We start from the raw sequence: 22,477 nt of genomic DNA, 5'->3' as shown, positions 1-22,477 counted from the left end.
AAGGCTCATGAGAAGTGGCTTGTCGGGGAAGGAGGGGCGGTGTCTTCCGTCAGAAGGCTCATGAGGTCCCTATATATACACGGGTGAGGTCCTCACAATTGGCAAGCCACCAACAAATGGATCGTCGCGAAGCTTGGAAGGAGACCGTGAGGGAGTTGTGTTTCGGAAATGACTCTTCCGATGAGGAAGATAATTTGTTCCTTGCCACTGTGAGCGCCTTGCATGAGTCGGAGGCATCACAGCGGGGACCTTGGGGTGGTTCAGTGCCAGGCCGTCGGCGTATCGAGCGGAATCGCCTGGAGGGTCATCATAGGTTGTTTAATGACTACTTCGCCGATCACCCGGTGTACCCAGATTACATCTTCCGTCGCAGGTAATGTTATTAAAAGGAAGTGTGTTGTCGCAGTATTATGATGAGACGTCTTATGCTCGGCACTCCTGCAGGTTTAGGATGAAACGTGACCTGTACCTCAAGATTGTTCAGGCAGTTACGGACCACGATCCGTGGTTCCAGCAGCGGAGGAATGCTACAGGAGAGCTCGGCCTGTCGCCGTTGCAAAAAGTAATAGCGGCGTTTCGCATGCTCGCGTACGATGCTCCCGCCGATTCTCTCGATGAGTGCCTCCGGCTAGGGGAGGCCACTATCATTGAGAGTATGAGGCGGTTTGTGCGAGCCGTCGTCGGGGTGTTTGGCGACCAGTACCTCCGCGCTCCGAACGAGGAGGACACCGCGCGCTTGATTGCTACAAACGAGCGAAGAGGGTTCCCCGGGATGCTCGGAAGCATCGATTGTATGCACTGGAGGTGGAAGAACTGTCCCACAGCGTGGGCCGGTTCCTACACGGGACATGTGAACTCTCCGACGATCATCCTAGAGGCAGTGGTGTCACAGGACCTGTGGATTTGGCATGCTTTCTTCGGCATGCCTGGTTCGCTAAACGACATCAATGTTCTGCACCGCTCGCATCTCCTCGACAATCTTGCCGCTGGCGTGGGCCCCCAGGTACATTACTCCGTTAACGGTCACGGTTACACCATGGGGTACTTCCTGGCAGATGGTATCTATCCGGAATGGGCCACCTTCGTGAAGCCAATTCCTTGTCCAGTTGGGAGGAAGCGGCAGCACTTCGTCGTTCAGCAGGCGGCGTTACGGAAGGATGTCGAAAGGGCCTTCGGGGTCCTACAATCTCGGTTTCCCATAGTCAGGGGGGCAACGAGGCTATGGGACGAGGAAACACTTCACAACATCATGACCGCCTGCATTGTCATGCATAACATGATAATCGAAGATGAGAGACCTGATGGGGACGTCGAGCACGTGTACGAGGGTGCTGGTGTTCCTGTGGAGCCATCACACACCCCATCCGCGACACTAGAAGCATTTGCCCAAAGGTATGGGATGATAACTAGCAGGCAGGGGCATCACCAGCTCCGTGAGGATCTTGTCGAGCATCTGTGGCAGTTCCACGGAGTCGAGTAATTCGTCACGTGTCCTTTGGTAGTCAGTATTACGTTAAATAATTGGTCCTGTGTACTTTGGTATTCCGTAGTATGTTTTTGTAATTTGTCACCCGTCCTTTGGCAGCTAGTGTGAGGGTACTGCGTATTATGTGCAATAACAATTGCCATGCCCTTTGGCACTTGGCACCAATGTATCTCCTCGTAGTGAAGAGTGGCTGGAACTGCAAGGATCATATCAAACACAGCATTGCCATTACACTAGCTAATTCATACAGGTGTACACCACCATACTCTACACAAGCACAGGCATCAAGCCATATGAAAATCAAGCAACATTTGTACCTTATGGCAACACCAGGAACAAGTCCAAACATAAATCGAAGTGGACAGGTCCTCTACATAAACTCCACACCGAACCGGAAGGAACAATGAAGAACAATGTAACCATGGTTCAGATGAGACACCTCAAACAGGACAATAATGTAACCATACACTGAAATTCGGCCATAAGGAGTTCACAAAGATGGGCCTCCGGTGACGCGCCTAGCGGCAATGATGCTCTGCCTGAGGCTCTTGTAGTAGGCCTGCTGGTCCTCGTCCATTTGAGAAAGGTCCATGCTCATTATGTGCCTCTCCTCCTTTTCCTTCTCCATTTGCATACGCTCCGCCTCGAGCCTTAGCCTCTGCTGCTCCTTTTCAAGTTCCATTTTCATTCGTTCTTCCTCGAGCCTTAGCCTTTGCCGCTCAACATCCATCAACTCTGCAAACCTCTCAGCTCTTTCCTTTTCAATCTTGTCTTTCATTGCCAACTGCCGATCGAATAAGTCCGTCATGGGCCCAGAGGCTGAACTCGACGATGAATTACCGCGGGCTTCCTTCGACCGAGTCCGACCTGGTGGCCGTTTGCCACGTTCACCGGCATTGGATGGAGTTGCATCCACATCCTCCGCTCCATTGAAGCCGGCAGATGAGCCTACATTGGGTGTCGATGAGGGGCTTCCCGCGGCGGAGACCTTCTGCCTTTTGCGCGAGCTTTCTACCTGCCACTTGGGATGATCCCTCAACTCCCTCCAACATGGCAGCAAGGTGAACTCCTTGTGCTCAGCGGCTTGAAACATCGTGCACGCCTCCACGACCTACAATGTGCAAAAAAACAGCAGCCATCAGATTACGAGATGCAAATGTATTGCATAGTAGCCATGTGAAAAATGGTGCAAGCCTAGGCAACGAAGTATGTTTCAAACCGAAGCATTGCATGGTGCTACAATCGACACTGTATTTGCAAGACATTGCTGAATGAAAACAAATACAGAACTAATAACGACGTACCATCTCCGCCTCGGTTGTTCCGCTCCTCCTGTTGCGCTGCGCCCTAGCATAATGGCCGCAGAACTTCTGCACCATACCATTGATGAAAGTCCATCTCCCCTGAAGTGACTTCCGATTGCGGGTGGACGAGAATTTTTTGTTCTCGTGGTAGAAAGTCTCCACCCGCTGCCAGAAAGCACCGAACGTCTGATTGCTCCCTACCACGGGATCCATGCTCACTTGCAGCCATGCCCCCACCAGTAGAAGGTCCTCCTCAATCCTGTAACTGGCTCCACGGCCACCCCCAGGAGCGACATCTCCAGTAGGCTCCCCACTCTGGACATCCGCCGCTGGGATCTGGCTTCCGAATATGCTGTCTTGGGTTAGCGGCGTAACATCGGCCCAATACATGTCTTCGCTGTCGCCACGAAGGAACCCGACATACTCCATCGCTTCCCTGAACACAACAACAATAGCAAATGGAGATGCATTGTAATGAAATCAGTATGGTCCAACAGATTTCCAAAGGTACATTGACACATAACGTAGCACAGGAAGCAACAAAGTTCAACCTGCCGTAAGGAGTTCACACACAAATTGGTACATGGACACATAACGTAGCTCATGAGTTCACACACAAATTGGTACATGGACACATAACGTAGCTCATGAGTTCACACACAAATTGTTAAGCCTAGGGCAATCACACATGCATAACACATTACTATTGGAACACATACATTGCCAACATCTAAAGTTGCACCCTCCCCGACTAAATGCTACCAGAACGATCGGATTCATAGGGCATGCTATCATCCGAACAAAGTAACTCATCCGGGCTCCAGTCAACGGGAACCACGTCAACGTCCAATGATGCAGAACCTTCTTGCACCTCGTCGTCGGTCCCATTGTCGGCGTGCCCAACACGGTTCAGTGCATCTTCTACTTCGAACCCAAGTTGTTGAAGGTCCGCCGCAATGGTGTCGACCTGCAGAAGTGCCATGTTCAGGTCCACGGCACCAGGGGTGCTGTCCGGGCTCAGGTTATCGCTAACCACCTTCTGCAAAGCATCAGCCGCCACCTGCACACGGCCTTGCATCTTCGTCACAAGATCGGCTAGCTCGGCGGTGTCCATCTACAACCAAGGAGAGGGAAGACTAAAGCGACAAACTACAAATGTCATGAAGGTAGGATACATAAACAGAACAGACCTCTAGTCTATGGTCCACTCTCAGTACTGTCCCCCCTTAGGTAAAGCTCTCACTACCATCAAGAGTTCCACACATTAATTGCACTTAAGTCAGCAGAACCTAATATTTCATTTGCATCACACTCAATGCCAATGTCTCAGTGAATTGCACTTTCACTGATCCTACAAGTATCAAGCATCAGGTGCATCAACATTGGACACAAAAACATGTATGAACACAGCATTGTCAGCATGATTGTCCATTCATAACAAAGACTTGCACAAGGTTTCATGCCTCCCCTGTCAAATGACCCCTTATTTCACATTATGCATACATGAACTCAACCTTTACTTAAGTCATGAGTAAGCTCCAGGTTTTGCTACCAGTACCTCAAAACAAAAACATTCCAATTATTTAAGTGAGATGCACTTCCACTGAATTTGCATGTAACAGGTGCAGTTTAGGTTATCAATTTGGCACCATTCCATTTAAACAGAGGTCAGCTACTTCAAATTTACACCTCCCAGCACTGCCTATAGACCCAATCAAATGTATGAAACCCACCAACCTGCAGCTATCAATTTGTCACCTCACTACCTGACATGCTTCTACTTCATTTGCACTCAAGGGTCCTACATTCCAGCACCAAATTTTAGGTGAACCTGCTTTTTGATTTCCTCACGGCTCAGAGCAACAGACCTCAAACATACAGCACCACACCACTATGAACCAACAAGTGCAGGTACACAAATCCTAGGCACATACACACCATGAACAAATGGGATTTGGCATGCCCAAACCATATCAGAGCACCCCATAAACGCTACAAACAGCAAATGAACTCGATTCAATCTCAAACCCTGATCAATTTGACCACATTTCATGTCAACGTAATGCTGCAACCCGAGTTGGTACAATATCCTACCACCCTACCATTTTGCGGCAAATCTTCAGTTCGGTTTCAATGCACAAAACGAAATTGCTTGCTACATCAGATTTTTTCGAGTGCCACCCCCCCAGATCTGTTCACCTAACCAAACAATTTGACAAATCCACCGACGAACCATTGCAAATCGCAGGAACTTCGGGACGAAGAATCCCTACACCGGCTACATCCGCCTATCCCCGACATTGCCCACGGCAACCCACCGCAGCACCAGCCCAACCGCGACGAATACCCATGGATCTCGGTGCTTGAGGCTTACCAGAGCTTGGGGGTCGACCACGGTGTCGCTAGGGCGCCGGCGGCCGAGCAGACAGAAGGTGGGGAAGCTGCCGATGCCGCGTCGTCGCCCGGGTCGCCGGAAGCAGCACGCTTGCGATGGCCCCCGACCGTCCCCGCCTCGTCGCCACAACCACTCGCCAGCTCAACTTCCTCCTCTCCGCGGGAGCAACGGCCGCTGCGGGATTCCCCTCGCGCACAGTGATGCGGCGCCCACATCTCCCCGCAGTTTTGCCGACGCGAAGAGCCGCCCCGCTTCCCTGTTCACCCGGATGCGGTACCCGCTGGAGACGGATGCGGCCGCCCTCGGGGGAATTTTCTGTCGCTACAGTGGTTTGCGGCTCGGATAAGGGCGCCGCTGGAGTTGGTCTTACACGCCTAAACGTCAATTTGGAGTTAACTGCATCAGTCCTTACTAGTGCATGTCCTACTCGCCTTTAACATCCATGGAAATCATATCTTCGAACTACTAATTGAACCCTTCGCAGCTGCTTTTGTTTTAAGAGTTAAACCCCACTATCGTAGGTTAATCTCAGATAATTATTTCGAGATGCAGTAGTTGATGGGTATGTGAACCATGCTTACCAGTTGATGGGCGTGTGGACGATGCTTACGATATGATGAACTTAAGAACATAAGAGATTATCCAGATTCAGGTATCTCAAAGGATAGCAACTCTATGTACTATGTATTTTGTTATGAGTATTTATGAACTAGTTATAGATGAGTTTCTCCTCCAAATTTAGACATGTTCTACTCTTTTATATACAAGAGAATGAGAATTTACAAGTAGACCCCTTTTAGTAAACCCATACCTAACTAGATATTCTTTTTTCAAGTCATCACCACGCGGAGCGTGCGCGCTGCACCTTGCGCCGGTGATACTGTGAGGCTCATCCCATCCTCTTGGACGCCTCCACTTTTACTTTACCTCGGTAGCCTTGCCTGTCCTCTCGCTGTGAGCCGCAAGCTTATCTGTCAAACCGTTCCATCTCAGCCTTCCGTGAGCCCGCCTGTGAACTCATCCACTTACCTGATTGTTCTACAAACCCTGTCCCATAAGTCATGCGGCACCAAGTCGGTCCGCAAGACCCCACTCCACAACATTTAATGCTACAGGACAGGGCACCCCATCTGCATCAGTCATGACTTTGTTCACTGAAGAAGATGCCTTGAGAAGGAAAACACTTGAGTAGAAATCAATAAATACGATTAGATAGGTTAGATATGGATGTCACGCAACCAGCAAGGGTTGGTTGTGGGAACACAATATATCGCAAGGAGGCTGGTCGCGCAAGCCTCGCGCTAGTCCAGCGAGCCTTGACCTGGTCACGCGATGGACCGGGGTTCAAGAAATATCCCTCATCGGTCGCCATAGCCCCCGTGAGACCCGTTAGCCAGGACACCCCCTTAATACTTTGACAGTAGCCACAATCTCCCTCGCATATGTGGTGATCTAAGCGGTTTGCCGTGTGGTCGTGGGTGGACCTAGTCGTACCACCTGAGCCCCAAGTGAACACGAGTTCACCCTAGGAGTGGCTATCGACGTAGTCCACTTTCGTGGTGAGTCCATAATACCACATCATGAGGGGAGGTTTTAAATTTCCAGAGAGGGAGAGAAACATCGTGGGAGAGAGACATTGATTTCCACCGGACCTGAGGGAATTTTAGTTCCCCAAGCACAGCCTTTCGAATCATGAGACGACTAGGCTCTGCTCGACGGTTGGGATATCGCATCAGCCCTATAAATTGAAAAGCCGAAGCTTGCCCACAAATCCATTTTGTCATCCCCCACATCCTCCAAACCCTTACGCTCAGAGCCCATCGTCTTCATCTCCACCTGTGCTCCTACCACAACTCCTATGGCGTCGTGCATTGGAAAAGAGCCTGACTTCCCTAAGTCTAGGTGCACCGCTGTGAAGCTGAAGCAGATGTACGAGAGTTGACTACTCCCGCACCGCCTATCTTTTGGGTACCTCCCTGGGGGACGTCCCTGCTACCCATCAGGGAAAGATCGTAATGTTCTCCTCATTCTTTCTTGCTGGCCTTGTTCCTTCCTTCTCCGAATTCTTCACCACTATCATCTCGTTCTATGACATCTGTCACCTTCATCTCAACCCCAATTCCATCATCATGATGAGCGTCTTTGCTCATTTGTGTGAGAATTTCATTAGGGTCGAGCCATGCCTCGACCTTTTCAGGTACTTCTACATGACCAGGTTATAGACCGGGCCGGCTACCGAAAGTTGCGGCTTTTGTCTCCACGATGGTGTTACGGGCTCCTATGTTGAGATGGGCTTCAAGTCATTGTGGTTGGGCTGGAGGAAGGAATGGTTCTACCTCTTGACTAAAGATTCCTTTGACAACCTCTGCATGCCGAACGTGCCGGCGCACCTCAACGAGAACTGGGGAGCTCCCTTATGTTGACTCCGAAACTACTGACCCTCGTCGCTTGAGTCAAACGGCTTGCGAACGCCGGGCTGTCAGGATCAGAGATCGTCCACGACTTCATTAAGCGTCGGTTGTGCCCCTTGCGAAGGAGGGAACATTCGGCCTATCAGTACACCAGGAGTGATAACGCCACCCGGGAGAGCCCCATAGGTAACGTCGCAGTCGTCCTTGTGGCACTCGTTGCTGGTCATGCGATATTTTAATACTCCCCTCATCCAAATCTCCCTAATGACATCATTGACTTGCGGGTCAAATTACTAATGGTGATGGCCGCAGGGAAAGGTGGACCTCTGCACGACGCTCTTCTGTTGTGCGATCTCCTTCCGTCGGAGAGGGTTCAAATCAGACTGGTATTCTTGGTATTTTCTTAGGATTTCTATCTTCAAATCTTCTTGTGGGATAGGGTTTCACGGTTTGTGTCACCACAGAATCTTCCCGAGGTTGATGTATTGCATCCAGTAATCGATGAGGTTATAGAAGTTGCTCGGGAGATTGATCTTGTTGCTCGCATGCCATCTCCGTCGCCCAGCGTCGTCTTGGCCAGCCACCACTATATTCGTGATGTCAGCCCAGCTGGCCACGGACGTGACCAGACTACACAGAGCAAGGTAGCAACCACAAGCAGCACCACTCAGTCGAGGGTCGGTCAACATCATCCCGGCTAGACTCCTTTCGACTAGGTGCGCCCTGACTATACTCCTTTCGATCAGGTGCACCCCGACTAGAACAACCCCAACTAGGCATGCTTCGACTAGGTGCGCCCCGATCATACTCAGAGTGGTCAGGCTGCCGCTGTCCAAGCGTCCATAGGGGAGAGACCGATGGAGGACTCGTCAAACACAGAGACGTCCAAACATGCTCTTGGGACACCGAGCATCAGCGGCTCGTTGGCAGGACTATCCTCCCCGACAAGCTAGTCCAGTGGCTTTACGAGGAACATATTCATGCTCAGGTCTCCACCACCACTGTAAGTTCTCTGGTTAGGCATAGGCACTTCAAGTTTCCTTTTCCTTCCTGATTCTGTAATTCTGTTGTTGATGCAGTTCCTCAACCACACCTATGAACCCGATCGTAACTCCCCCATCGGTGCCTCAGCATGGTGATTTAGATCTCCCACCCGCAACAGCATCGACACCGAGAGCACTGGTCATGGCTCCCGTGCCTGTGGAGCCGGTCGTGGAGCCCTTTCTAGCATCTAACCTGCTCTCCATGGTTGCCCACTTCCCATCCTCTGTCCGCAAGCTGATCAAGGACAAGGAAGAGGCGGCCAACCAATGTGCCAAACTAGAGAGGCAGCTGACCAAAGAAAAGGAGGCAGGGCTCCTGCTTTAATGAAAGTATGGTGAGCTCTAGCGGGAAAAAGGCGCGCTTGCCGTCGAGTAGTCCCAGTTTAAGTAGGACGAGCGCACCAACCACGATATTCTCCAAGAGGCCTTTAAGACACTGAAGGATCCCATGGAGAGCCTTGGGTTGGGTGCCACTAAGCCAAAGAATCAGCGCACAACCTAGGCTTGGGCCTACACTATCAAGGTTCTCTTGGAGAAATTTTTCGAGCTCTCGGGTATTCCAGTGATGAGGGGCGCAAAGGATGTGGCGTAGGTGGTGAGGGGCACGGCAGTGTACGTTCTCCGGTGCTACCGTAACTGCGATCCTAACTTCAACCTCGACCTCATTCGGGAGGGGGTCGCGGTCACCGGATCAGAAGAGGAGGAGAGGCTACAGGAGGAGTTCCGAGGGGTGGTGGATTACGTGGAGTTTGTCTTTCGGGTGGAGGCCACCAAGGAGTAAAGACTGGACTGTAACTTAGGTTTTGTAATATATCTGAATGACACTTTTAACTTCTCTGATAAGACTACACTTGTGTTGTGGTCGTAGAATCCCTGAGTTGACCAAGCCTCCTCCTCGCTCTGGGCCCCCGACCACACCTGTAGATGGAGTGCAGCCAGGACCGACTGGCTCACCTGCCCGCATGGAGCCCCCGACCACGTCAACCAATGACATTGTTGACCAGCATAGTCTTGAAGTTGTGGTCGAGTGTGAGCTTGGGTTTGCAGTTGAGCAAGACATCTTGTAGAGTGATCTTAGAGGTGCGCCGGTCCTACCACTCTTTTGTCATGTGCAGTCCTCGGTTGGCCAAGTGAGGCTCAATCAGCTAACTCCAGCATGGCTTGCGGCTTATTTCCTTAACTAGCTTGTTGGGAGGAGTTGTTCACGGCACGGAGAGACCTAGAGTGGATAACCTGAGACAGCAACCAACGGCAGGTATATTTCTATGATCGCCCCAGCCGTGCTTTTGCACCCTTTGACTCGCTGCTACGAACCACTGACGTTCAGGTTCGCCCCACTCCTAGAGACACCGTGACCGGTCACATCAACTGGTTTTTGGCGGCCTCTGAGGAGGCAAGTGGCCTTGAGGACAGGCTACGCATGACGGTGGGTGACCACTTGCTGGATGTTAGAACCATCGATGTCTGTCTTGCCCTAGCCTGCGTCCACGAGCACTTTCTGGATATTGACCTTATCCTGACAGTCTTTGAGGGTTTTGGCTGATCTATGAAGACCACAGAGGATCTCCACAACCTTGCCGATTTGTATCTATCTGCAGTCTGCTCCCTTCTTTTGTCTGTTCGGTTCGAACCACTGCCCTATGTTTTTGGTCCAGTGTATACTGAATAGACTATTTATAAATAGCCCCTAGGAGCTACCCGGGTGGTCGCTTTGTAATTAAAGGACCATTCTTTATGTAAATTTCTCCTATATTTGAGTGGCGAGTAGGTTCAGAGTGCTTACTAGCAAGGTTAAAAATGCTTATGATGGCCCTTAGCATGACAAGCCCTTCAGAGGCAACCAACGCTCGACCCAATCTAGGACTTGTGATCTCGTGGTCGTCATCCCTCGGACGTCCATACCTTTGGCACTGCACGAACATTAATTTTGACTCTCACTCAATCAATATGATCGATCGGGTAGAATAAAATATGTACGCTGCATAAAAATAAAGTACAAATCCTAAAAGCTCTAGCCCCTGATCGTTTGGTTGGTCGAAAAACTGTCGACCAAGCGGTCAAGCCTATGAATCGGAAAAACTTAAAATTTGGTGAGACCGTTCATACCCGGGTTATCCTACAAAACAGAGTCTAGTTTTTGAATTTGAAAAAACTTGCAATCTATGTTCCACGCTCGTCTGGAAGACTCTGCAAAATAGAAAAAACAGGCTCATCTTCGAGCAGCCTTACACATAAAACTCGTGTTCCGTGATTTTATGTAATTGGTGGTGGGCCTCTATGGCTAAGTCAACCATGTCAGGTCAAGAAGAGCCTGTTATGACTTGCCCTATTCCTGGACTCATCTAAGGTCGAGGTCGTCTACCACCAGTATCCGCTCCCGCACCCTGTGGTCACGGTAGCATCTGAGGTCATGTTGGTATCGGGCTGCCCATATTTTGAGCACGTTTGTGGGACTCTTCGCTCGGGTTTGTATTGTCCTCTCGCCGTGGTTCCTGGTCGTCATGCGAGTAGTTGGTCATTTGAGGCGACCGACATGTGTTCTCCGATTGGTGAATTGAGTCTCGTTTGTTTGTAATTATACGGTTTGGATGGTCAAATCGCACTACCACCACTCATGTGAACTTAATCGCTGCTGTGGCGGCGAATTTCCTGACAGACTTGGCCTTGATCCTCCTAGTGAATTTGCCGATTGCCACGAACAGGAATTCAAAACCGCTTGTGGCTTTTAGGGCATGGTCCCACGATGCCGAGCCCCCAGATAGTAAAAGGACAAGAGAGTGGTATGGTTTGCTGTGTTTGGGTCGGTTGTTTGGTATGTCGGCCATGGTTCTAATATGACCTGTATTGTCTCACCAGCTCATAAGCATCCTGGAGGGCCGTGGGCCAATAGAATCCTTACCGGAGCATTTTCTCGAGCAGAGTGCAGTACGAAGTGCCGCTACCACATATGCCCCTGAGGATATCAGGGAACATTGTTCTCCCCCCCTTCTTGAATGATGTATTTCAGTAAAATATCATTACTTATTTGACGGTACAGGCGTCCTTGTACCCAGGAGTATTTGTGGTCCTGCCACGTGACCCTTTCTGCTAATACATCATCGTCAGGGGCTGCTTGATTATGAAGATAGTCCAAGATCTGATCCATCCAGACCGTATCTGAATCGAGCAGGGAGACCACATGATGGCCACCTGAGGTCAACAACACCGAAGGAGGCATTGCCTCCAAAGGTGTTGCCTCTGGTGCTCCATTTTCAAGTGGAGCATCCCTTCCACGTTGGCCTGAGACCGCGGTGGGTGATCGTGTGAATCTTTTTTCAAAGACTCCAATCGAGACATGTGCGCAAGAAGAGGCTAGACGGGCCAGCTCATCAGCTAGGAAGTTATCCTTGCGAGAGTCGTGCTTGATTTCAAAACCGATGAGGCGTCGCTCTATCTTTCTCGATTCGGAGAGGTATATTGTTATCGTCTGGTCTGAGCATAGGAAACACTTCACACTGGTTTTACGGCCAGTAGCGAGTCCCTCATCGGTAGTAGGCATTTTCCCCTCGTGCGGATGTTGCTCGTATAACAGATAAGAGGTCCTCATACTCTGTAACATTGTTTGGTGATTTGAAAATTTAATGAAAATGTGCACCTGAAGGTATCACTAGCTTGTGGGGTTGAGATCGCTTCCGTCCCCAGTCCATTCAACGTGAACGACCTATCAACATGTGTGGTCTTGTGCCTGCTCATCTCTGATCATAGAAACCCTCACCGCTCGACGACCAGTACCGCTCCCGTGACCTATGGGGGTAGCTATAAAATAGGGCAACGACTCCTCGTCTAGTCAAGGAGTGATCAGGACAAGAGGAGAAAAGGGTCACCTATTGAGATCCTGGAAGGCTACCCCCGTTCCTGGTATTTACCGGAAGTGATCGTTCTATCTATTAGAAACTTAAGAGCGGAAGACCCTTTTTCCCGTCCTCGAGATAACCTTGCCCAAAAGGCAACACACTCGATTAGTTTCAGGGTGCCCTCTTACCTATTTTGGGGATCTTGCCTGGTGCCAGTCTGGTTCCCCTCCGGTGTCCGATACCTGAAGCACACTGGGCTCATCTGGGTCGTATCTCATGACGAATACCTCACGATGACCGGGTTCCTCGAAACGGGACTCAACGGTTGCCGTGGATCCAGTCATGAGTAGTCCAATCTAATCTCCAACACTTACTGAAACACATAAACACGTCCCCTACTTGGCACACCAACTGCTGTGGGTGAATCTCAAATAATGATTCTGGGGTGTACCGGTCAATAGACGTGTGAACGACATTTACGGTGTGATGAACTCAAGAACACCAGGGCTTATCTAGGTTCAGGCCTCGCGAAGGATAACAACCCTACGTCTTATGTATTTTGTTATGAGTGTTTGTGAACTAGTTACAGATGAGTTCCTCCTCCAAATCTAGACACGTTCCTCCCCTTTTATATACAAGAGAAGAAGAACTTATAAGTAGGCCCCTTTCAGTAGACCTATACCTAGGATATTCTTTTCCCAGGCCATCACCACACAGAGCATGCGTGCTGCACCTTGTGCCAGTGGTACCGCGGGGCCCATCCCATCCTCTTGGATGCCTTCACTTTTACTTTATCTCGGTAGCCCTACCTATCTCCTCGCCATGAGCCGTAAGCTTATCTGCCAAGCTGTTCCGTCTCAGCCTTCCGTGAGCCCACCTATGAACTCATCCACTTGCCTGGTTGTTCTACAGACCCTGTCCCATCTGTCGCATAACGTCAAGTCGGCTTGCAAAATCCCACTTCGTAGCATTTAATGCTACGTGACGGGGCACTACCTATCTACACCGGCAATGAATTTATTTGTTGAAGGAGATGTCTCGGGAAGAAAAACACTTAAGTAAAAATCAATAAATACGATTAGACATGTTAGATATGAACATCCCGTGATCAGTAAGAACTGATCGCGGGATCATAATATATCGTAAGGAGATTGGTTACACAAGCCTTATGCTAGTCGAGGGAGTCTTGATCTAGTCACGCGATAGATCAAGGTTTAGAAATATCCCTGTCTTTCACCGTATCCCTTGAAATCCCGATAGGCAATACGCCTCCTTACTTAGTACTCGGACATCCGCTCACGATAATTGAACCCTGTCTCCCCAAACGCCAAATAAGGCAGCTGAGAACAAAAATAGATTTCCTGTCGTGCAAATGTTAATACCGATACTGAAACATTAAAAGTATCTGAATTCTTAAACCCACTGTGGCCGTGCAATCCATTCTATTGGTCATGAACGAAAAGGCCTCTGACCTGTGGTGCAGCTGGGCACATGATCCAAGGCAAGCCGGGTGGTGGGGGGTAAAGGTAGCAGCTATCGTACAACCACCTCGCCATGTGTGCATTTTCGAGGGTGGCCAATGGCCTTCAGCTCGGTGCAATGCAAGATGGCGATCAAGGCCGGCCTCTATAAACCACCTCTAGCCTTCCTGCGCACGCACAGCCAATTGGCATCTCTCTCTAGCTTGGCATCTGACAGACTTACACGAATACACGATGGATGCTGCTCTCGCGCCTCTCGTCTCGCTCCTCTGCCTCGCGGCTGCCCCGGCGGCGTCCGCGGCGCGGGCCTTCTTCGTCTTCGGCGACTCCCTCGTCGACAATGGCAACAACAACTACCTGCTGACCACGGCACGCGCCGACGCCCCGCCCTACGGCATCGACTTCCCGACGCACCGCGCGACGGGCCGGTTCTCCAACGGGTTCAACATCCCCGACATCATCAGTAACGCCTCTGATCAACTTCCGAGGAGCCCCTCACAAAAATGGTGTCGCGTGCACAGAACTGAACCGCTGATGATATTGCACTGTCATTTGCTCCAGGCGAGCACATCGGGGCTGAACCCGTGTTGCCCTACCTGAGCCCCGAGCTACGAGGGGAGAAGCTGCTCGTCGGCGCGAACTTCGCGTCGGCCGGCGTCGGAATCCTCAACGACACAGGAATACAATTCGTAAGGGAGGCTACTCGATGGTTTTCACTGCCCTGTCGTACTCTAGTTCCAAATTCTGATGCCCTGTCATCGTTCGTGATCGAGCAGGTGAACATCATCCGGATCGGCGACCAGCTGCAGTACTTCCAAGAGTACCAGCGGACGCTGCGTGCTCTCATCGGCGAGGAGCAGACGACGCGGCTCGTGAACCAGGCCCTCGTTCTCATCACGCTGGGGGGCAACGACTTCGTGAACAACTACTACCTGGTGCCCATGTCCGTGCGATCGCGCCAGTACGCGCTCCCGGACTACGTCCGGTTCATCGTCTCGGAGTACAGGAAAGTCCTCGCGGTAAGCAAAATTACTCCTACCCAAAATGTAGACCAGCTAGCAATTCACGACCTACTGCTACACATTCCATTCTATCGGTGATTCACTCGAATGCTTACCAAACTAGCATTTAGGATTTTGGAAGGCTAAAACTTTTTCAGAAAAAGTTAGTTTGGAAGGCTAAGACTACTGCACTTGTATGCAAGTGGTTTTGCATTTTGTTCCTATGATCCCTTCAATTTTACAAACCGGCTGGTCATCACAATTCACAAAGACATGCAATGTACATAATTAAACCTAGTCGCCGCCCTTATTCACAGCTGTATACGCGTGCTAGTTGTAGAATTCACTCCTGGCTCGCTGCAACTGGTACCTACGCACCGACCAGCCACCTGATTCACCACATCTTGGCTTGTGTTGGTCCAACGCCGCACGCATTGCAGAGGCTGTACGAGCTGGGCGCGCGGCGCGTGATCGTGACGGGGACGGGGCCGCTCGGGTGCGTCCCCGCCGAGCTGGCGCTCCACAGCCAGAACGGCGAGTGCGCGGCCGAGCTGACGCGCGCCGTGAACCTCTTCAACCCGCAGCTGGTGGACATGGTGCGCGGCCTCAACCGCGCCATCGGCGCCGACGTCTTCGTCACCGCCAACACCTACCGCATGAACTTCGACTACCTCTCCAACCCGCAGAACTACGGTAAATCCCAAGATTTTGCACGCATGGCTGCGCGGCGACCCGTTTCAGTCGCGCAGAAGCATAACTGAACTTGATCCGCGCTTTTCCCCCTCTTCGCAGGGTTCACGAACGTGCAGGTGGCGTGCTGCGGGCAGGGGCCGTACAACGGGCTGGGGCTGTGCACGGCGGCGTCGAACGTGTGCGACAACCGGGACGTGTTCGCGTTCTGGGACGCGTTCCACCCCACGGAGAGGGCCAACCGCATCATCGTCGGCCAGTTCATGCACGGCGACACCGACTACATGCACCCAATGAACCTCAGCACTATCCTCGCCATGGACCAGGAGGGGCTCTAGGGCTTTTTTTGTAAGCCGAGGGGCTCTAGGGCTGATCACCCGACCAGGAGTTATACGTGTACACGTCACGTGCCCAGTACACTCTGTCTGTACGGCAGCTCAATTTGTCAAGTTTGGTGTCATGCTCCGAGGATGATGTCTTGTGGTTGTGTTGCGTTCTGTTGTGTGTTCAACAGCATTATATTTAAATTAAACGGCATTAATTAGTTTGATGGATTAAGTGAAATTATGATTTAGGGTCCACTAAGGAAAGGCCTAGAAACAATAGGGAAATGTTGTGTCTTCGGATTTTTATAGGAAACAATCTATAGAGAAATATTCGATGGGAAAGATTTAATTCCCTACGATTTTTTTTTAGAATTTGAAGGGAAAGATTCTTTTCCTACGAAACAAAAACCGTAGAGACACTATGTGACATGGCAAAGCTGCTTATATGGAAAACATGTTTCCCTATGATTTAGCTTTTCTAGAGAAACTGAGCCTTACTTTTCCTATGGTTTCCACCCTAGAGAATATTTAAATATGTTTTTTTTCACCCTCATGACAAAAACTTTTCCCCACGAATCTGCATAAAACAGTAGGGATGTTTTTGCTCTATTTTTGCACATTTATATTCAAAATTAGATCCAAACCAAAATAATACTAATTGCACAAAGCATTCACAAACAAAAGGTCACCAAACATAGCATACATGATACTATCACAGTGGTCAACAAATTCACCACTCATATAATAGGTCGATAAAATACGTTGTCACAAAAACATTACAATCACGGTGGGTCCAAAAGAGCAGGTAGGCAACCGACATTAGCATCGAAAGAACATGAGTGAATTCAAAACATCGAAAAGTCATCACCTACAGGAGGGGAGTAATTGCCATTGCCAGTAGCGGTTGCATTCATAGGGCCACCATATACTCAATGAGCAATCCTGTTGAGTGTCTCCTCCGAACTCTCTACACGAAGCATGTACAATATGTTATAGGTTAGATAAGTACCAAATCTCATAATTCAAAGTACACTCAATCGAAGTAGCACGCTCTCATTGCATATTACCAAAAGGCAAACTAAATTAGTGATATCCTCTCCCTCTCTTGAAAGTATAGTGTCAGTCATAAGATTTTTGCAATAGCATACCACGTCTTGGTCAAACATTTTTTTTTACTGCTAATCAACACTACAGAATTAGCAAACCTGGGCATGGGCCTTAGTAGGACGCTTAAACATATACTCAACTTTCTCATGGTGATCTCCACTCAGCAAAATAACTAAAGCTCTGTATGTGTGCAGAAACTGGTACTTGCTACTGCTACAACTTGTATCTAACAAAATCACCAGCTGGTAATATTAGGTGCCTTTTAAGTTTTAATATTTGGGGACTAGAGAAAGGAGATCGACCCCTCTGCATAAATATTGCTCCACTAAATTTAGAACATATATCCACATCATTTTGTTAACTTTGTAGCCCCAGATGGTCATGGGACAAGGCATATTAAAAATTTTGTTTTCACAACAGTTGTGGCTCATTTTCCACAAGCATGGTATAACAAATCTATTTTTTTAAGTGCCACTATCAGTCTAATTTTGCAACCAATTTCTAGAACTCAAGTCAACAACTCCTAGAGAGGTGGGGGGGGGGGGGGGGGTTACATCTCCTAGAGATGGATCTGGTGATGTTGAAACAACATATGCCAAAGGTGGAGGTGGGGGAGGCAGGGGAAGTGGAACTAAAGATGGAGTCATTCCAATATGTGCAGCCACATCATGCAAATTGAAGATTATGATGTAGCAAATAACTGAACTAACACTAGGAAAAATAAAAAAAGAAGCATTATGTTGATCCCACCTTCAAAAACTTTCAAACATTTTGTGGCTCTATCCCACTCTAACATGCTATTGGCATATTCCTTTGCCAAACGACTATCACTAGCTTCCTTTTCCCTTGCACGTTCCTCTTCCTCTTGACATTTGTGCTTGGCAGCCGACAAAGATGTACAATCACTCTTCAACCAGCAAGGGCCCCTCCATCATCAATTATCCCATTTAGTAAGGCCCATTTGCCATGTGGTTGACCACAAGAACATCCATAAAGAGCTCTAACATCCACCAAAGAGTGCATCCAATCAAAATATGGCCATGTAACTCCATGGCCTGAGCTTTGTTCCTCTCATGCGTCCAGCAAGCAAGAAATGTGTGAAGAGTTCCGGTTTATGCAACAATATTACACACACAAAATATGTGACATGAGTTACAAAAAACACACCAAACATGCAGTGGCTTCTTCTGTGTTTAGAGAATTAGGATCTTCAGGATTTTATCCCCTGTGTGTACAGACCCATGCCTCGACCTGAGATACCTCTCTCCCTTCTTTCTTAGACTTCATTCAAAAGAAACTCAAATTAAATCCATGCATAAATTTGAAATGTGTAACAGATTTGTAGTAAATAAACACTCACTACCTTTTGGTATATTGTTGCAATAGAGTTGGATCCTCCTTTGTGAGGTTTATCTTCTGAAAGAAAATTAGAACATATCTTATTCTGAAGTCAGAATTATCATAACATAAGAATGTCACAAAGGATGATTATCAAAGGAGAGAATTATCACTACAGAACTGAAATTAAAGTAAATCTACAGCTATCATAACAGAAGTGATTTTTTACAAAGAATGGCACAAAGGAGAGAATTATTACCCATAATTCTTCCACAACATCATCTTTGGATTTCCTAGTTGTGTCATTTGATGCAAGGTAATGGTTCCATGTCGATGCCGGCATAGTCTTGCCTTTAAACTCAACCAACCTAGGATGATTGATCTTCGATAGACATGTCAATACACTTGAAGGTGTCCTTCCCCTTCCTAGAGTAGGGACTTCAAGGCATTGCCTTGAAATTGAAAATAACTATTTAATTAACCTAATGACTGAATGAGCATGAAAATAGACATGTCAACTTTACAAACTCATGTTTTCCCTTCGAGTGTGAGCAATGGAAGATCTCTCTCATTGGGGATTCTAGGTGGAAGTCATGCACTACCACACAGGTAAACCTCTCATGTTTCCTCATCAACTCCAGATGAATCAGCAAGTCCATTCTAGGGGGGGGGGGGTGTTTCGTGTCTTTCTATCATATGAACATATGCCGTACTATTTCAATTTGATTGACAGCAGTGAGTAGACTTAAATTAAAATTAAAGACACAACAAAATAACACACAATACTAAAGAGGAATACAATTGAATCCATTATCATTGCATAAATTGAAATAGTACGAATTTGCTGTCACAAAATAAATAAACCATACACACATGGACAAATTTTAAGCGTGTAAGAGGCCGTACAGGTAGCAGGAGATGAGTGGCTTGGTGAGCTCACCGGTGACGACGATGTCAATCACCTTGTCATCCTCTTTCCGGATGGCCTGGTTTATCCTGCCGCTAGTCACAGGGTTGCCTCCACCCGTACCACCACCAGGCCACGCTGGGGCCTAGGTGCTAGCGAGGCCGACAGGATGACGGAAGACAGGCGGCATGCTTTGAAGGCTGCTGTGCAAAATAGGGTGGCTCTTCTTGGACAACGGTGGCCGCCTCCCTCCCGGATGGTGACGCAGAGCGCCTCCCTCCCAGACACCCTGGGAGAGGATGTGGGGGTGGCAGCTATGCAAAATAGGATGGCTCCTCCCTCTTGGACATCGGCGCGGGGCGCCTCCCTCCTGGACTGAATGACTTCGGCGCGAGGCACGGGACGTCGACGCGAGGTGCTGAGGATTGGGGGTAGCGAGTGGATTTGGGCAGTGGTGGCTAAAGGACTTGGGCGTGCTGAGAGAGCAGCGGGTGAAGGACTTAGGCGCAGTAGGAATTTGGTATGGTAGCAGGGATTTTAGTGTTGGCATCGGATGGAATTTTTTTGGCACTACAGGGAATTTTTGATTGGTGTTCCTTTCCCTACAAATCCATTTATGCCTAGTGATAGCTGTCCACATTAGCATAGGAGCAATCTATTTTTCCTATGGTGTTAGGTTCACATTCCAGGGAAAGCTTCTTTCCCTCATTCCCTAGGATAGGAAAAACTTTCCTAGTGAAAATGAAAAAACTGTAGGGAAATCGGTGATTTCCAGTACTGGTCGTGGTGTGCTCATAGCTCCCTCCTGCATGATCCCTGATAGATATATTGGCTTAGCCAAATATATTTAAGAAAATTCCAAATAAACCTCAAAGACCTAGCAAATAGAGATGGAGGTGTATCTTTTAGCCCCACCTTGCTAGTGGAGGTGGATGGGGATCAACTTAAAAATGATTCTCTTCTCCACCCACTTAGCATGTATGGATGAGGGAACCACTTAGCATGTATGGATGAGAGAACTATGAGAACACATGCTCGCTCGCCAGCCTCATAGGGGTGGGGGTGGAGGGCGCATGCCTATAACACTTGTAGTTTTATTCCTTTTGCTTCATAGGCAAACATATATGTATTTGGAAATTGTATCGGTTAAGAATCTGATCATGATGCGTCTCAACCGCACAATTCTCTCTCTAGATTCATCAGCCGCTACCACAAAGGATACAACATGTTAGGGTTTTTGACTCTCTCTGCTGCGTCGCCATATGTAGTCTACTTCATCCCACAGCGCCAGCATGTACTGACGAATGAGAGAGCATGTCTCTGGAACCCATCGCTCTTGGGATCCCGTACTGGAAGATGGCGAATAAGGTTTTTAGGAAGCACTCGATGCAACTGCTCACGATTTGCTTCCTCTACATCATCGCAATCTGCTTCGTCTACTTCATCTTCGTCATCGTCTACTGTATCACCATCACGGGCGCCTTTGCATCTCACATTGTCGTCGGGTACATACATTGCGATCTATTATATTAGATATCTTATCAGAGCTTGTCAAAAGCTTGTCAGGATTATCGGATCTAGTCGGAATCCTTCTTAGAAAGCTAGTTGGGGCTCGTCGGAGCTTGTTGTCTACATCTATTTCTGTTCATGTTATATTTAGGAATTGAATTAAATTAAATCTAAAAATGCTATTTTTCAACAATCTAAAAACCTTATTGTAGGCACTTTGATTTAACGATGAATGGTTTTGCCGATGCACCGAGACCAGACAAGTTTACCGGTGTGCACTTTAAGATATGGAAGGTCAAAATCGGTATGTGGCTTATGGCTATGAACTGCTACTGAGTTGCATCTAGCAAGCCTAAAGGAACTCTTTTCTCTGATGAGGAAAAGAAGTTCAAGAAAGCCAACAAGCTCTTTGTAGGATGCTTTCTTAGCGCTCTTATCGATCGTCTTTGTGAGGTATACATGCACATAAAGGATGCAAAGTAGTTGTGGGACACATGCAAAATTTGGTGCGTCAGATGCAGACAGTGAATTGTATGTCAGGGAGCAGTATCACGACTACAAGATGAGCGATAATCGGTCGGTAGTCGAGTAGGCTCATGAGATTTAGTGCATTGTAAAGAAACTTGAACTTCTAAAGTGTGTATTACCCGATAAGTTTGTGGCTAGGGGCATCACTAAAGTGTGTATTACTCGAAAAGTTTGTGGCTAGGAGCATCATTGCCAAATTACCTCCATTGTGGAGGAATTTTACCACTGCTCTAAAACATAAGAGATAAGAAATATCTATTGAGAGTCTGATCGCGTCTCTCAATGTTGAGGAGAAAGCTTAGGCGAAAGATGTGTATAACAAAGGAGACGATAGAGAGTCTAGCGCAAATATGGTGTAATAGTCCTATAACCGCAAGTCCAAAGAGAAAATAATAAGGCCAAACAAATCAACAACTTCAAGAAGAAGATGATGAATAAAGATGATAAACCTTATTTTATGTGCAGTGATGTTGGCTATTGGGCTAAAGATTGCCAACACCACAAAGGGGAGAAACGTTAATAAAGGAAAGAACACAAAGTCTGTCAAGTTAACCATTGGTAACACTGGAGATGGAGATAGTGGGTATGTTAATTTACATATTATTCTTTTAGTAAATCAGCTTATCAGTTGGTGAATTGATACTTGGACTAATGTACACGTGCGTGCTGACATTTCAATTTTATCTTCTTATCAGGTTGCTCAGGAATCTTTCGTCTTAATGGGAAATGTGTCTTATGCTTCTGTTAATAGTGTTGGAACAGTAGATATGAAGTTTACTTCGGGAAAGATCGTGCAGCCGAGGGATGTACATCATGTCCCTTCAATAAACAAGAATTTAGTTAGCGTTTAACTTCTCTGTAAAGACAGGTTAATGTGGTATTTAAGTTCAGTAAAGTAGTTGTGTCGAAACATAGACTTTTATTAGTAAGGACTATAAGCGCGGAGGCTTGTTTCGCTTTTTCCTTTCTGAATTCTGTAATAAATCTGCGAACCATATATGTGGCAATGTTAATGGAGATGAGATTAGTGTTTGACACTCACGGTCATATCACATAAATTTTAGTTGTATATCTCGATTTTCTAGCTTTAATTTAATTTTGAATTTTTCCATTGTCAA

At 48.0% G+C, this 22,477-nt stretch overlaps 3 protein-coding genes across 3 annotated transcripts; 2 read left to right on the top strand and 1 right to left on the bottom strand.

Annotated features, from left to right (window-relative positions):
• The first annotated feature begins 580 nt into the window (after nucleotides 1-580).
• On the top strand, nucleotides 581-1,480 carry LOC133922975 (uncharacterized). Its single transcript, XM_062368471.1, has one exon. It carries the CDS (start codon nucleotides 581-583, stop codon nucleotides 1,478-1,480), a length of 900 nt encoding a protein of 299 aa, XP_062224455.1.
• A 496-nt stretch (nucleotides 1,481-1,976) lies between these two features.
• On the bottom strand, nucleotides 1,977-3,219 carry LOC133922974 (glutathione S-transferase T3-like). The gene is made up of 2 exons (XM_062368470.1): nucleotides 2,791-3,219; nucleotides 1,977-2,597 (listed from the first exon to the last, which is right to left on the bottom strand). The coding sequence occupies exons 1-2, from the start codon at nucleotides 3,217-3,219 to the stop codon at nucleotides 1,977-1,979; spliced, it is 1,050 nt and encodes a 349-aa protein (XP_062224454.1).
• Nucleotides 3,220-14,040: 10,821 nt separating this feature from the next.
• LOC133921761 (GDSL esterase/lipase LTL1-like) lies at nucleotides 14,041-16,218 on the top strand. Its single transcript, XM_062366768.1, has 5 exons — nucleotides 14,041-14,416; nucleotides 14,515-14,642; nucleotides 14,730-14,972; nucleotides 15,395-15,647; nucleotides 15,747-16,218. Exons 1-5 carry the CDS (start codon nucleotides 14,188-14,190, stop codon nucleotides 15,980-15,982), a joined length of 1,089 nt encoding a protein of 362 aa, XP_062222752.1. The 5' UTR covers nucleotides 14,041-14,187; the 3' UTR covers nucleotides 15,983-16,218.
• Nucleotides 16,219-22,477: the final 6,259 nt, after the last annotated feature.

The sequence above is a fragment of the Phragmites australis genome, chromosome 6, assembly GCF_958298935.1.
Source record: "Phragmites australis chromosome 6, lpPhrAust1.1, whole genome shotgun sequence".
Taxonomy (NCBI): domain Eukaryota; kingdom Viridiplantae; phylum Streptophyta; class Magnoliopsida; order Poales; family Poaceae; genus Phragmites; species Phragmites australis.
Note: the sequence above shows the minus strand (reverse complement) of the source record. Positions and strands in the feature narration are given on the sequence as shown.